Source organism: Rattus rattus, chromosome 16, assembly GCF_011064425.1.
Source record: "Rattus rattus isolate New Zealand chromosome 16, Rrattus_CSIRO_v1, whole genome shotgun sequence".
Taxonomy (NCBI): Eukaryota; Metazoa; Chordata; class Mammalia; order Rodentia; family Muridae; genus Rattus; species Rattus rattus.
The window spans coordinates 16,598,864-16,613,465 of NC_046169.1; the positions used below are offsets into that span (position 1 = coordinate 16,598,864).

At 51.2% G+C, this 14,602-nt stretch overlaps 1 protein-coding gene across 1 annotated transcript in view; it reads left to right on the forward strand.

Annotated features, from left to right (window-relative positions):
* Zan (zonadhesin) overlaps window positions 1-14,602 on the forward strand; it is a 108,548-nt gene that overhangs the window by 57,365 nt on the left and 36,581 nt on the right. The window contains 15 exon segments of the mRNA XM_032886423.1: window positions 511-637; window positions 1,005-1,222; window positions 2,613-2,748; window positions 3,082-3,302; window positions 4,543-4,684; window positions 5,082-5,293; window positions 7,086-7,227; window positions 7,744-7,961; window positions 8,242-8,383; window positions 8,987-9,207; window positions 10,791-10,932; window positions 11,111-11,322; window positions 12,254-12,395; window positions 13,010-13,227; window positions 13,975-14,116. Coding sequence (XP_032742314.1) covers window positions 511-637; window positions 1,005-1,222; window positions 2,613-2,748; window positions 3,082-3,302; window positions 4,543-4,684; window positions 5,082-5,293; window positions 7,086-7,227; window positions 7,744-7,961; window positions 8,242-8,383; window positions 8,987-9,207; window positions 10,791-10,932; window positions 11,111-11,322; window positions 12,254-12,395; window positions 13,010-13,227; window positions 13,975-14,116 — 2,635 coding nt within the window.

Genomic DNA, 14,602 nt, shown 5'->3' on the forward strand with positions numbered 1-14,602 from the left:
AATGTACTTCTTAGCCACACCCCATGATGCTCCATAAAGACTTTTTGTCTACGGCCCCATTAAAAAACAACAGATACGGAGCTGGAGGGATGGCTCAGGGGTTAAGAGCACCAGCTGCTCTTCCAGAGGTCCCGAGTTCAATTCCCAGCAACCACATGGTGGCTCACAACCATCTGTAATGAGATCTGATGCTTCCTTCTGGTGTGTCTGAAGGCAGCAACAGTGTGCTCACATACATAAATAAAAAAAACGACAACAGGGGTTGGGGATTTAGCTCAGTGGTAGAGTGCTTGCCTAGTGAACGCAAGGCCCTAGGTTCGGTCCCCAGCTCCGAAAAAAAGAAAACAAAAAAAAAAACAACAGATATTTTGTACTGGTACTTGGTTGGCTGAGTAGATATGGAATTCAAAGACAGGGAGCATACAGAAACCCTTGAGACATGAGGCTAGCCCGATTCTTGAGAGCATCCCCTCAGTCTCCACCTCCTTTCTTATCCCCTGACTTCTGTAGGCAGGCAAGACTTGGATCTCCGAAGACTGTACCCAGAGCTGTACCTGCGTGAAAGGGACCTTGAGGTGCCGGGATTTTCACTGTCCCTCAGGGACTTACTGCAGGAACAGTACCTGTGTCAAAATCTGTAAGGGAGCTGTGGGCAGGGTGGGGAGGGTGTGCTCAAGGCAGGAAAAGTCAGAGGCAGGGCAAGAGGATCTGGGCCCTCTGGGCCTAAAGCTGAGGGCTAAGAGATACCCTAGTTAGGAAACCCTCTGGTGACTCATGTTTAGCTAAATCTGTTCCCAACGCTAGACTCTAAATGGTTACTCTCCCCCATTCTTTCTCCTTTCTTCCCTATGTCTTGGCTCAGAATCCACTGTCAGTCAGTGTTTGCTAAATGCACAGTGAAGGGGGAGAAGCCCCAAGATCTGTTATTCTACCCAGCGTGGTTTCTGTCTTCTACAGGGCACCTTTACTCTCTCCACTAACCCCCTTCTCCTTGAACCCCATAGTTCTGCAGTGCCCGGCCCACAGCCAGTTTACGGACTGCCTTCCCCCCTGTCATCCTTCCTGCTCGGATCCCGAAGGCCACTGTGAGGGCATCAACACCAAAGGCCTCTCTCACTGCAAAGAGGGCTGCGTGTGTCAATCTGGCTATGTGCTACAAGACGACAAGTGTGTGCTCAAAATCGAGTGTGGCTGCAGAGACACGCACGGTGGCTTTATTCTTGTGAGTTGGTGTAGAAAGTGGGTTTGAGAGTGCTTGGTGGGTCACTCTCTTGTGCGTATTGGTCAGGGTTCTCTAAGTGACAGCAGGTGGAATGACTATGTATAGAAAGGGGATTTGTTAGAGTGACTTACACGCTGTGGTCCAGCTAATCCAGCAATGGCTGTCTACAAATGGAAGGTCCAAGAATCTAGTAGTTGTTCAGTCCATGAAGCTAGATCTCTTGGGCATATACTGGGCTTTAATATATTCCAGAATCTCAAAGAAGTAGGCTTTAATACCAGTGAAGGAATGGATTTGCTAGAGAGAGCACGCACACAAAGAGAGAGAAAACTCTGCAGTGCCCTTATGTAGACTGCCAGTACAAGGTATGGTGCCTATTAAAGGTGAACCTTCGGGGTTGGGGATTTAGCTCAGTGGTAGAGCGCTTGCCTAGCAAGCGCAAGGCCCTGGGTTCGGTCCCCAGCTCTGAAAAAAAGAAAAAAAAAAGGTGAATCTTCTTACCTCAAAGATCCAGATTAGAAGTTGGTCTTCCCTCTTCAAATGATTTGATTAAGAAAGGAAATCACTCATAGGTGTGTCCAGCCTTTTGGTTTTTAGTTCATTCCAGATGTAATCAGGTTGGCAACCAAGAATGGCCATCAACTATAGTGCAACTAAGAAGACCTGGGGTTCAAATTACCACAACCCACAAAAACTATTGTAGTGGTTCGCTACTCACAGTGCTAGTCTTGTGGAGAGCAGCGCATGTGTATATGTATGCATGCATGCATGTATTATGTGTGTATGCACGCATGCATGTATTATGTGTGTGCATGCATGCATGTACTATGTGTGTATGCATGCATGTGTTGTGTGTTTGCATGCGTGCATGCATGCATGTGTATTATGTATGTGTGCATGTATGTATGTGTGCATGCATGCATGCATGCATGTGTGTATACATGCATGTTGTATGCATGTATGTATGCATGTATGTATGTATTTCTTTAAATAGGTTTGGTGGCTCTAACAGTGAGCCATTCCCTTCCATATGGAGACACTCTCACAGGAGGATCCCAGGCAAGCACTGTATCCCCAGCCGCAGGTGCAGCATTGGGTCCTTTGTTTGGTCTTGATTTTGAGACAGGATCCCATTGTGTAGCTCTGGCTGACCTAGAACTTACTGACATCCACCTGCTTTTGATTCCCGAGTGCTTGGACCAAAGGCGTGTGCCACCACATCCTGACAAGATATAATGGTTTTCCTTTTTTTTTTCCACCTGTGGGTGATTGGCACACTAGGTGGTGAATCTACAAATGGGGAGGGCAGATTGAAGCCCTTCGGACCTGGGTGCATCTGTGTCCCTCGAACCAGCCTGCCCTTCCTCATTTCCTTTCATGGCTTCTGCAGGCAGGCAAGAACTGGACCTCCAGAGGCTGTACCCAGAGCTGTAACTGCATGGAGGGGGTCGTTCGATGCCAGCATTTCCAGTGTCCCTCAGGGACTTACTGCCAGGACATTGCGGATGGCACCAGTAACTGCGCCAGTAAGGGAGCCATGGCGGGAGGTGGAGCTGCTGTGCCCCTGACTAAAGGGCTCAGGGGAGAGGGAGATTGGTTCCCCAGGCCTTCGAGGTCAGGGATAGAGGAGAGAGATTCTGGGACACCACAACTCATCTGGTCCTTTCTCAGCATTTGTCTTTCCCTGGTTAGTACCCCACTTCATTACTTCCTTGGAGCTTAGCACTCATGCTCAGTAAATGTTTGCTGGATGAATAAGGCAATGGGTTGGTCATCCGGCCATGCCTGGTTTCCATAGTCACTGCTCCCTGAGCCTCTCTAATCTTCTCCACTAACCCAACTCTCCCTCTACCCCACAGCTCTGCAGTGCCCCGCCCACAGCAGCTTCACCAACTGCCTCCCTTCCTGTCAGCCTTCCTGCTTGGACCCAGAAGGCCACTGTGAGGGCTTCACTACCAATGACCCCTTCGCCTGCAAGGAGGGCTGTGTCTGTGAACCTGGCTATGTGCTGCTTGACGACAAGTGTGTGCCCAGAATAGAGTGTGGTGGCTGCAAAGACGCCCACGGTGTCCTCATCTCTGTGAGTGGCCGTGGAGAGTGGGATGCGGGGGTAGGGGTAGGGGTGGCTGGGGAGATGGCTCAGAGAGTAAGGTATATGCATCAGAAGAATGCGGACCTGCGTTTGAATCTCTGGAACACATGTGAATCTCTGCCATGCAAGTAACTGGGTGGGTAGCCTATGCCTGTAATCTAGAGCTCCTACTGGGAGATGGGAGGTAGAGACAGGAGAATCCCTAGAAACTTGAGGGCTACCGAGTGCTGTGTGCTTAGTGGAGAAGGACAAAGGGGGGAGGGAGGAGAGGGAAGGAAGGAGGAGAAAGAGAGAGACAGAGACAGAAAGAGAGACAGAGAGAGAGAGACAGAGAGAGACAGAGACAGAGAGAGACAGAGACAGAGACAGAGAGAGACAGTGACAGAGAGAGACAGAGAGAGACAGAGAGAGACAAGAGACAGAGAGAGACAGAAGAGAGAGAGAGAGAGACAGAGAGAGAGAGAGACAGAGAGAGAGAGACAGAGACAGAGAGAGACAGAGACAGAGAGAGACAGAGAGAGACAGAGAGAGACAGAGACAGAGAGAGACAGAGAGAGACAGAGACAGAGAGAGACAGAGAGACAGAGAGAAGAGATACAGAGAGACAGAGACAGAGACAGAGAGAGACAGAGAGAGAGAGAGAGAGAGAGAGAGAGAGAGAGAGAGAGCACTGTCTCAATATGAAATGAAAGGCGAGGATTATTACCCTCTGACTTCTGCAGATTCATGTGCTGCAGTCCCCACACATAAACACACCCACCGCACACAAAGATCGTTTTGAAAAGTGCAGTTGGGCAAACTTTCTCTTTCCTTCCGACTTGTGTGCCTGGGATGAGCCTGTCTATGTACATGGCTGCCTCCGGAGTGTGAAGGTTGATCAGGTTCTGGCAGATATTAGATGAGTGTGCTCTCGGTAGCTGAGCCTAACAGTCAAATCTTACGAAGTCAGAAGCTGTGTGAACTGCCCCAGGCCACCAAGGAGAGATTGGAGGCTTGACCGATTCTACCTCGGAGTCCCTCTGTAAGCATTTTGATGAGGGCTTCCAGGCAGGTGCTCTGCCAATCGCACAGGGCTTCCCCCACCCCCACTTTCCATCAATAGTTGGTTGACTGAATAGAAGTCTGCAGCTACGAAGGGCAAAGGTCAACACTTCAGAGAGATGAGGCTGTGGCCCTGGAACCAGACCTTCTGCCCCGGCTCCGTTTTTAATCCCTGTGGCTTCTGTAGGCAGACAAGACATGGATCAACAAAGGCTGCACACAAATCTGTACCTGTGTGACAGGGACCATCCACTGCACGAATTTCCAGTGTCCCTCGGGGACTTACTGCAAGGACATTGAGGATGGCAACACTAACTGCACCAAAATCTGTAAGAGGACCACAGGAAAGGGGGAGGGTGCTGTTCATGACTGGGGAGACTGGGGGCACGGCAAGAAGGGACTTAGTCCCCTGGGCCTTAAAGGTTGGGGTAGGAGGTGACACAGTGAGGAGAGATTCTAGGGACCAGTTTTTGGGCTAAGTACTTTCCTAGTCTTGGTTTCCTCATGGCTACTACCCTATAATAACTTAGAAGGTCCATTCTTATTACTTTCTTTCCTAGGAGATTGGCATATAGCCTGTTCCATAAATGTTTTTGAGGGGAAAAAATAAAAAAAACTACCTTCAAATTCTCGTGAACACTTTACCTTCTCCTGTTTCTACAGCATCTGCTTCCATAAGCCGCCTCTGGGCCTCTCCACTTACCCTGCTCTCTCTTCCCCCCACAGCTCTGCAGTGCCCCCCTCACAGCCTCTACACCCACTGCCTTCCCTCCTGCCTGCCTTCCTGCTCGGACCCAGAGGGCCTCTGTGGGGGCACCACAGCGGCCTCCATCTGCAGGGAGGGCTGTGTCTGTGAACCCGGCTATGTGCTGAGGAACGACAAGTGTGTGCTCAAAATTGAGTGTGACTGTGAAGACGCCCGGGGTGTCCTCATCCCCGTGAGTGGGCGTGGAGAGTGGGATGCTTGGGGCTGGGAAGTGGCCCGGCGTATGAAACATTTGTTCTGCAAGTGTGAGAACCTGACCTTGAACCCCTACAACCTGTGGAAACTGTGTTAGCCTGGCTCTAATTCCAGGGGCTCCTATTGGCATATGGGGTACAGGGGCAGGCAAGGAAGGAGGTGGAGAGAGAGAGAGAGAGAGAGAGAGAGAGAGAGAGAGAGAGAGAGAGAGAGAGCTGTAGAATGTGAGGACCAACACCTGAGGTTTTCTCTGGCTTCTACAGATATATGCACTCCTATTTACAGGCATGCCAAAGAAAACACAAACATACATGCACACATATACATACCTGTGTTCACACACATGTACATACATGTACACACACATATACATGTACACACACATTTGTTCTAAAAACTAGCATTGTACTGAATATGGTGACACATTTTTTTTCTTTTTTAAATTCATTTATTTTATTTCCTTTACATCCAGACCATAGTTTCCCCTCCTTCCTCTCCCAATTCTTTCCCCCTCTCCCTATCCAGTCCTCCTCCCTTTCTCTTCAGTAAAAGGGGACGCCTCCGATGGATCAACCAGCCTTGGCATATCAAGTTGCAGTAGGACTAGGTGCATCTTCTATTGAGGCTAGGTGAGGCAGCCCAATGAGAGGAAAGGAATCCAAAGGCAGGCGACAGAGTCACAGGACAGTCCCTGTTTCTACTGTTAGGAGTCATACTTGAAGGCCAAGCTATACAACTGTTACATATGGAGGCACATTTCTGTAAGCCCAGTACTCAGGAGGCAGAGGCAGAGGCAGGAGCAGAGAGGCAGAGGCAGGGGCAGGGGCAGGGGCAGGGGCACGGGCACGGGCACAGGCACAGGCACAGGCACAGGCACAGGCACAGGCAGGTAGATCTCTATGAGTTCAAGACCAGCTAGGTGTACAAAGTGAGTTCTAGGACAGACAGGGTTACCAAATGAGATCCTGTCTCAAAACAAAAACAAACAAAAACCCAGCTGGGATTGGGGTCACTGCCTCCTCTCTTCTGCTTCTCTCTGCTTGGGATGCTCCCTATCTGAATGGATAAAGATTAGAAAGTGAAGGACACCTTTAATCCCAGCACTCGGAAGTCAGAGGCAGGGGGATATCTGAGTTTGAGGCCAGCCTGGTCTACACAGTGAGTTCCAGTACAACCAGGGCTACACAGAGAAATCACGTCTCAAAAAAAAAAAAAAAAAAAAAAAAGGAAATCCTAGAACGTTAGACCAGTGTTCCTCTGCTGATCAGGGATATAAGAATGAGTTATACATTACCTAGCATGCATTTGAGGACTGAGGTCTGCCACTAAACCATACCCTACCCTCACTGGGGATCCTAGCAGATTCTCTATGAGCCTGGTCCCTAGCCCCTCAGTGGAGAATTCTGGGCAATTGCTCTACCTCTCAACCAACCTCCTATTCCCTTTAGAGGATGCCAGGTTAAGTGTTCTACAGACTTCTTTTTCTGAGCTATGCTCCCAAAGCCACCAATTGCAGAGTATAGGCTTAAGCTCTAACACCAAACCACACCTTCAAATCTTCAGGGTTCTAGGCATGCCTCTGTACTAGTAAGCTATGTACACAGCCCGAGATGCATTCCCCCCAAATCTCTTCCTTCCATGTTTAGGATAGATATGACATGAGTAAATACAGAGGGCAAAGGTCAGCCCTTCAAACAAGAGTTGAGGCTGTTTCTCTCTAACCAGTCCCTCTGCCCCAACTCCCTGCCTCTCCCCATTGGCTTCTGCAGGCAGAAACGATCTGGATCAACAGGGGCTGCACCCAGACCTGCACCTGCACGGAAGGAGCCATCCAGTGCCAGAATTTCAAGTGTCCCTTAGACACTTACTGCAAGGACATCGATGATGGCAACAGTAACTGCACCAATATCGGTAAGGGAGCCATGGCGGGGGTGGGGGGTGGGGAAGGGTGTGCTCATGGCTGGAAGCATCCGGAGGGGAAGGAGGAGCTCAGTCCTCTGGGCTTTAAGATCTGGGGTTGGGGGGGTACCACTCTGGGGAGGGAGCGTGAGCACCCTCTCATCACTGTCTTTAGATTGTTCATCTCCAAACTGAGCTAGAAGGTCTGCATTCTCTTAAAGGATGCTTTTAATACACGTATAGTGCTGTATGTGTGTGTGTGTGTGTGTGTGTGTGTGTGTGTGTGTGTGCATGAGTGTAGTGAGTGTAGTACATGTGGAGGCCAAAAGGAACACTGAGTCCCTGAAGGAGGAATTATATGAGGTATCGAGCCACCTTACATGGAAGCTGAATTCAAGTCCCATCTAACAGCAGCAAGCAATCTTAAAGGCTGAACCACCTCTCTGCTCCCCGTCTGGTTTCTGTAGTTTGCTCACTTGGACCTTTTAGGTCACCTCTACTAATTCTAGTCTCCCTCCACCCCCCTAGAGCTCCATTGCCCGGCTCACAGCCACTACAGCAACTGCCTTCCACACTGTCAGCCTTCCTGCTCGGACCCTGATGGCCTCTGTGAGGGTTCCAGTACCAAAGCCCCCTCCACCTGCAGGGAGGGCTGTGTCTGTGAACCTGACTATGTGCTGAATGGCAACAAGTGTGTGCTCAGAATAGAGTGTGGCTGCAAAGACACCCAGGGTGTCCTCATCCTCGTGAGTGGGTGTGGAGAGTGGGATGCGGGGGCGGGGGGGCTGGGAAGGGGCCAGTGTGTGAAACTGGAGGATTCTAGGCACGTACTATACCGCTGAGCTATGCCCACAACCTTCAATGCATTTTCTGCCCCGTCCCCAAATACCTTCCATCCAGAGTTGGTAAATGAGTACACATAGAACCTGGAGACAAGGAGGACAAAGTACTCCCTCAGAAAGGAGGCAACCTTGTCCTTCTCTAACAAACCCTATGCCCCCACTTCCTTCCGCTTGACATCTGCAGGAAGACACGACCTGGATCAACAGAGGTTGTACTCGGAGCTGCACCTGCGTGGGAGGGGCCATCCAGTGCCAGAAACATCACTGCCCCTCAGGGACTTACTGCAAAGACGCGGAGGGGGACAGCAGTAGCTGCGCCCCAATCAGTAAGGGAGCCTCGGGGGTGTGGAGAGGGTGTGCTCATGGCTCAAGAGACCAACCAGGGGCAGGGCAAGAAGGAGATGAGACCCCTTGGCCTATGAGATCTGGGAGAAGAGGCATCTAGTGGGAATGGCTTCTGGGATCCATGCCTGGGCTGGGTTCCTTCTCAGTCTGGGTCCTCAGCCGGCAGTCTCCACGTTAACTTGGAAGGTGCGTGCTTCCTTTGAAAGATTTTATTTTTAGTTCCCTGTATGTCAGTATATAGGTGAGTACACCTGAGTCAGGGCATGCAGGAGCCACAGAGGATATCAGAGAGATGTTCAGGGGCTGGAGTTACGGAGACTTGAGCAGGCCAAACTTAACTCAGATCGACCCCGAGAACAGCAAGTCTGCTTAACTGCGGAGCCTCCTCTCCAGCCCCAAGAGATCCAGTCTTTCTTTCTTTCCTTATGGCTGGGCACAAAAAGTCCACATTCAGTAAATGTTGGATGAATGAATAACAAAGGGGAGAGGAAGCTCCACACTCTGGAACATTCTGCCTACTCTGCTCTCTGTAGCAGGCTTTGCCCAGTATCCTCTCCCCTAACCTCACTCTCTTCCCCTCACAGCTCTGCAGTGCCCCGCCCACAGCAGCTTCACCAACTGCCTCCCTTCCTGTCAGCCTTCCTGCTCGGACCCAGAAGGCCACTGTGAGGGCTCCACCACCAAAGGCCCCTTCGCCTGCAAGGAGGGCTGTGTCTGTGAACCTGGCTATGTGCTGCTCGATGACAAGTGTGTGCCCAGCATAGAGTGTGGCGGCTGCAAAGACGCCCAGGGTGTCCTCATCCCCGTGAGTGGGCGTGGAGAGTGGGATGCGGGGGGGAGGGGCTGGGGAGAGAGTTCAGTGGGTAAAATGTTTGCCTGCCCGAGGGTGAGGACATGAGTTTGAATTGGTACAACCAACGTAAGCCTCGACGGTGTGTCTGTTATTCCAGGGATATCCTACTAGGAGATGGAGGTGGGGACAGGAGAGCCCGAGAAACGTGAGAGCTAGCTAGTGTGTAGGCAGGGGTTAGGGACGACAGCAGAGAGAAGAGACAAAAATCATGATGACAGAGGGAGGAATGGAGGAAGGGAAGAGACTGTCTCAATTCAAGGCGGAAGATGAGGACCAACCCTAGAGACTGTCCTCTGAGTGCCACACATAAATGTGTGTCCCTCACCCCTGCCTAAAGCCTTTTTTTTTTTTTAAAGGCAGGATTGGTGTCTTAGGGTGTCTACTGATGCAATGAACCATCATGACCAACAAGCAAGTTAGGGAGGAAAGGGCTTTTTCTTTGCAGCCTACACTGCAAAGAATCATAGACCACCATTGGGAGAAGTCAAGGCAGGAACTTGAAGGCAGGAGCTGATGCAGAAACCATGAAGGGTGCTGCTCACGGACTTGCCTCCCATGGTTTGCTCAGCCTGCTTTCTTATAGAACCCAGGCCCATCAGCCCACCCACCATGGGCCGAGGCCTCCCCCCACTGATCACTCATTGAGAAAATGCCTCACAGCTGGATTTCATGGAGGCATTTCCTCCACAGAGGCCCCTTCCTCTCTGATGACTCTGGCTTGTGTCACGTTGACACAGCCAGTGCAATCAGAGACTACTTTCTCCTTTCCTCGGCTTTCTTCTGTCTGTCTGTATGGCCGGTCGTGTGATGTGAGGGTTGGTGAGATCCTGGAGCATGCTACACCGATGCTGTACTGCTGAGACTGATCTCCTCTCTGGAGGTCTGGTCAGGGGCTCTAACACTTCGATATACTCCCTGGCCCTCACTGTGGGTTCTGTGCTACTCTCAGCCAGCCTCCCACCATGTCCCTCTGGATTCTTGGCCGCTGCCATACCGACCAGCAAGGCCTTTACCCTCATATCAGTGATTCCTCGGCAATTTCTCTACTGCTAAGCCACACCCAAGCCCTCTTAGAGGATCCTTACAAGTTTTCTACGACTGAGCTATGCCCCGCCCCCCAGCCTCTCACTGGAGGGTACGAGACAGTCACGCCCCTAGACTCCCTGAGAGCATTCTAGGCAAATGGTCAATCTCGAAGCCACAGCCTCCTCAGCCCCTCTCAAATACCTACCACTCGTCGATGGCGATTCTAGTCAGAGGTTCTGCATCTGAGCTGTGCTTCCAAGCACCGAGGGGGGGTCCTCGGCCCCACAGTGAGGCACACGTCAGCCACTTAAATACTATTGAGCTATGTCCGCCATCCCAGAGGCATCCTTTTCTCTCCAAATCTTTCCCAACCATGTTTGGTTTCCTCGGTAGATGTGGAACCACCGATAGGGAGGGCCGAGGTCAGCCCTTGAGGTGGAAGTCGAGGCTGTTTCTCTCTAACCAGTCCCTCTGCCCTGACTCCTTTCCTCTCGCCTTGGCTTCTGCAGATAGACAAGATCTGGATCAACAGGGGCTGCACCCAGACCTGCACCTGCATGGGAGGGGCCATCCAGTGCAGGAAATTTCATTGTCCCTCAGGGACTTACTGCAAGGGCATCGAGGATGGCAACAGTAACTGCACCAATATCCGTAAGGGAGCCGTGGGGGAGGGCAGGGAATGTGTGCCCAATGACGGAACGTTTGATGAATGAATAACAAAAGGCGGGAAGCCCTATACTCGCTTGGGCATTCTAGTATTGTCTCGAGAGCCTCTGCTTGCTCTGACCTGGGTTCCTCTCCCCTAACCTCACTCTCTCCCCGACCACAGCTCTGCAGTGCCCCGCCCACAGCAGCTTCACCAACTGCCTCCCTTCCTGCCTCCCTTCCTGCTTTAATATGAATGTCCACTGTGAGGAACCCAAAGCCCTCTCCACTTGCAAAGAGGGCTGCGTCTGTCATTCTGGCTACGTGCTGTATAATGAGGAGTGTATACACAGAAATCGGTGTGGCTGCAAAGACGGCCAGGGTGCTGTCGTCCCAGTGAGTGGGCATTTCCGGTGGGGATTGGTAAGGGGCTGGAGGGAGCTCAGTGGATAAAATGTTTGCCCCTTCACCACAGTGTGAGGACCTGAATGTCAGCCTGGGTGGGGCGTGTTTGTAATCCCAGGGCTCCTGCTAGGAGATAAGAGGTAGGGGACAGGATAATTCCCCGAAACTTTGTGAACTAGCTATTTCTATGTGAGTAACAGTGATGCGGCGGGGGTTGAGGGGAGACTGCTCAATACAGGAACACAAAATGAGGACCAGCCCGTGAGACCGTCCTTTAAATGCATCCGTACTCACACAGTTGCACAGATACACACTTACAAAGACTTTTCTTAAGTGGGACGTGAGATGTGCCTAACTACGTGGTTGGTCCCATAAAATGAAAGTCGGTCTTTCCTGGAACTTTGCTAGGCAAGTGCTCTACGCCTGAGCCATGTCCTAAGCCCCTCCCTAGAAGATGCTCTAAAACTGACCCATGCTCTCAGTTCCACAGGAACGGATGCTAGGCAATTGCTCTACCACTAAGCCGTGCCCCCAGATACTCTTAAAGGAATCTAGGTAAAGGTTCTGTATCTGAGCTACAGTCCCAGGTTTCCATTGAAGGGTTCTAGGCCTCATCTCTACCCATGGACCTCTACTAGCCCTTTACTGAAGGGTTCTAGACGGAGATTCTGCCTCTGAGCTATACTCCCAGGTACCCAATGGAAGATTCTAGACCTCCGCCCCACCAGTGAGCAACAGACCAGCCCCTTGCTGGACTGAGGCATGCTCACAGCCCACGATGCCTTTCCCCTTCGAATACTCTGCATCCATGTATGGTGTGGAACCTGCTGACAGCACATACCAAGCTCCTCATAGGAGGCTAGACTGACCCAGAACCAGCACCAGTCTCGTTACTCGCTTTCTCTCCCTGTGGCTTCTGTAGACAGACGAGACGTGGATCAACAAAGGCTGCACACAAATCTGTACCTGTGTGACAGGGATCATCCACTGCAGGAAATTTCAGTGTCCCTTAGGGACCTACTGCAAGGACATCGCGGATGGCAACAGCAACTGCACTAATATCCGTAAGGGAGCCATGGTGGGGTAGGGGGGTGGGGAGGGTGTGCTCGTGGCTGGAGAGACAAGAGGCAAGGCAATAAGTCTGGTAGCATAAGAAGTCGGGGCTAAGGAGGTATCATGGTGGAGAGGAATTCTGAGCACCCACACCAGACTAGTCAGTTCTAGTTTCTCAATGATAAGCCTCATTTAAATTTAAAGATACATCTCTTTTTAAATTAATAAACGTATTTCTTTTTATTTACGTTTAATTGCATATGCCTATATGTGCATATTCCACGCGTGTGCAGATGAAGGCTGGCAGGGGTCAGAAGAGGCTGTTAGATTTGGAGCTGATGGTCATGGGTATTGGGAACCAAACTCAGTTCCTCCGGAGGACAAGCCAAGTAAGTGTTCTTAACCTCTGAGCACCTCTCCAGCCCCACAGCCACGTTCTACACGGTTCTCTCTGGCCCTGACACACAGTTCATGAACAATAAATATTTGTCAAATCAATAGCAAAAGGGAAATCAAACAGACAGACAAACTCTGTTATCTTTCAGCCCAGCATGGTTCCCGAAGCCTCTGCTTCCTCTGGCCCTCTGGTCCTCTCTACTCACTGCAATTTCCCTCTATGCTACAGCTCTGAAGTGCCCGGCCCACAGCCGTTACACCCACTGCCTCCCCTCCTGTCCACCCTCATGCTTGGACCCAGAGGGCCTGTGTGGGGGCACCAGCCCTAACGCCCACTCCACCTGCAAGGAGGGCTGCATCTGCCAGCCTGGCTATGTGCTGCATATGGACAAGTGTGTGCTCAGAAGTCACTGTGGCTGCAAAGACACCCAAGGTGCTTTTATCTCGGTGAGTGTGTGTGTGTGTGTGTGTGTGTGTGTGTGTGTGAAATGCGCTTGGTGGGGCCAGCGGGATGACTAACTGGGTAAAATATTTGCTCAGAAAGTATGAGGACTTGAGCTTTAATCCCCACAATCCATGTGAACTGGGCGTGGTGGCCTGTGTCTCTAATCCCAGGGCTCCTATTAGGAAACGGGAGTTGGAGACAGAGAACCCCTGAAATTGCATCTAGTTCTGTATAGGTAGAGAGCAGTGTGCAACATCAAAGAGATGGACTTTGCCTCCATACAAGTTGGAATGTGAGGACCGACACCTTGATGGTGTTCTGTTCTCAAACCATATGTGTTCTCGCATATGCACCTGAATCATATGTAAATGCAAAGTGGGGTTGGAGGCCTCTTCTTTCTGCTCCTCCCCGACTGAGATGATCCTAAGAAGATGGGTACGGACTAGGGAAATGGTCTAGCCCCAGCCACATGCCATGGGAGCCCTAGACATGACCTCTGCTGTTTCCCCATCCCCCCCCCCATTACTTCACTCGGAAATTCTAGGTAGTCACTGCACTGCTAGGCTATAAGCACCGCACCAGCTGCAATTAAAAATGTATTTGTATTTCTAATCTGTAGTGTTGAGTCAATGGAGGAGGAAGCTTCAGATAGGAAAGGCAGATGGCAGTCCTTCAAACAGGATGTGAAGCTGCCTCTTTAGACGTGGTCCGTGGTTGTCAGGCGTTTTCTCTCCCCATGGCATCTGCAGGCAGGCCAGACCTGGATCTCCAGAGGCTGCACCAAGAGCTGTACCTGCACAGAAGGGGTCATCCAGTGCAGGAATTTCCAGTGTCCCTCAGGGACCTACTGCAAGGACAGGGATGATGGCAGCCCTAACTGCACCAAAATCAGTAAGAGAGAGAGCAGGCAGGGTGCGCTGGTGGGTGGGTGGGGTCAGAGGCAGAGCAAGAAGGACCGTGGTCCCTGGGTCTTAGATGTAGGGGATCAGAAGTACCACAGCTAGGAGGGACTCTGGACACCCATGGCTGGGTTGAGTCTCATTGTTAGCTTCTCAGTTAGTCTCCTACACTGGCCTGGGAGCTCCATCTTCTTATTTCCTCATGGCTTGGCAACCACAGCTTAGAAATCATTTGCTGGGGGTTGGGGATTTAGCTCAGTGGTAGAGCGCTTGCCTAGCGAGCGCAAGGCCCTGGGTTCGGTCCCCAGCCCCCGGGGGGGGGGGGGAGGAAAGAAATCATTTGCTGCGTGAATAACAAAAAGGGAGAAGTGAGGTCAGGTCAGACTCCCCTGAATTTCAGCCTACCCCCATTTCTTCACTCCTCCTCCTTTGGGTCCCCTCTGCCCCTTTCCACTAACCACTCTCTCTCCACACTGCA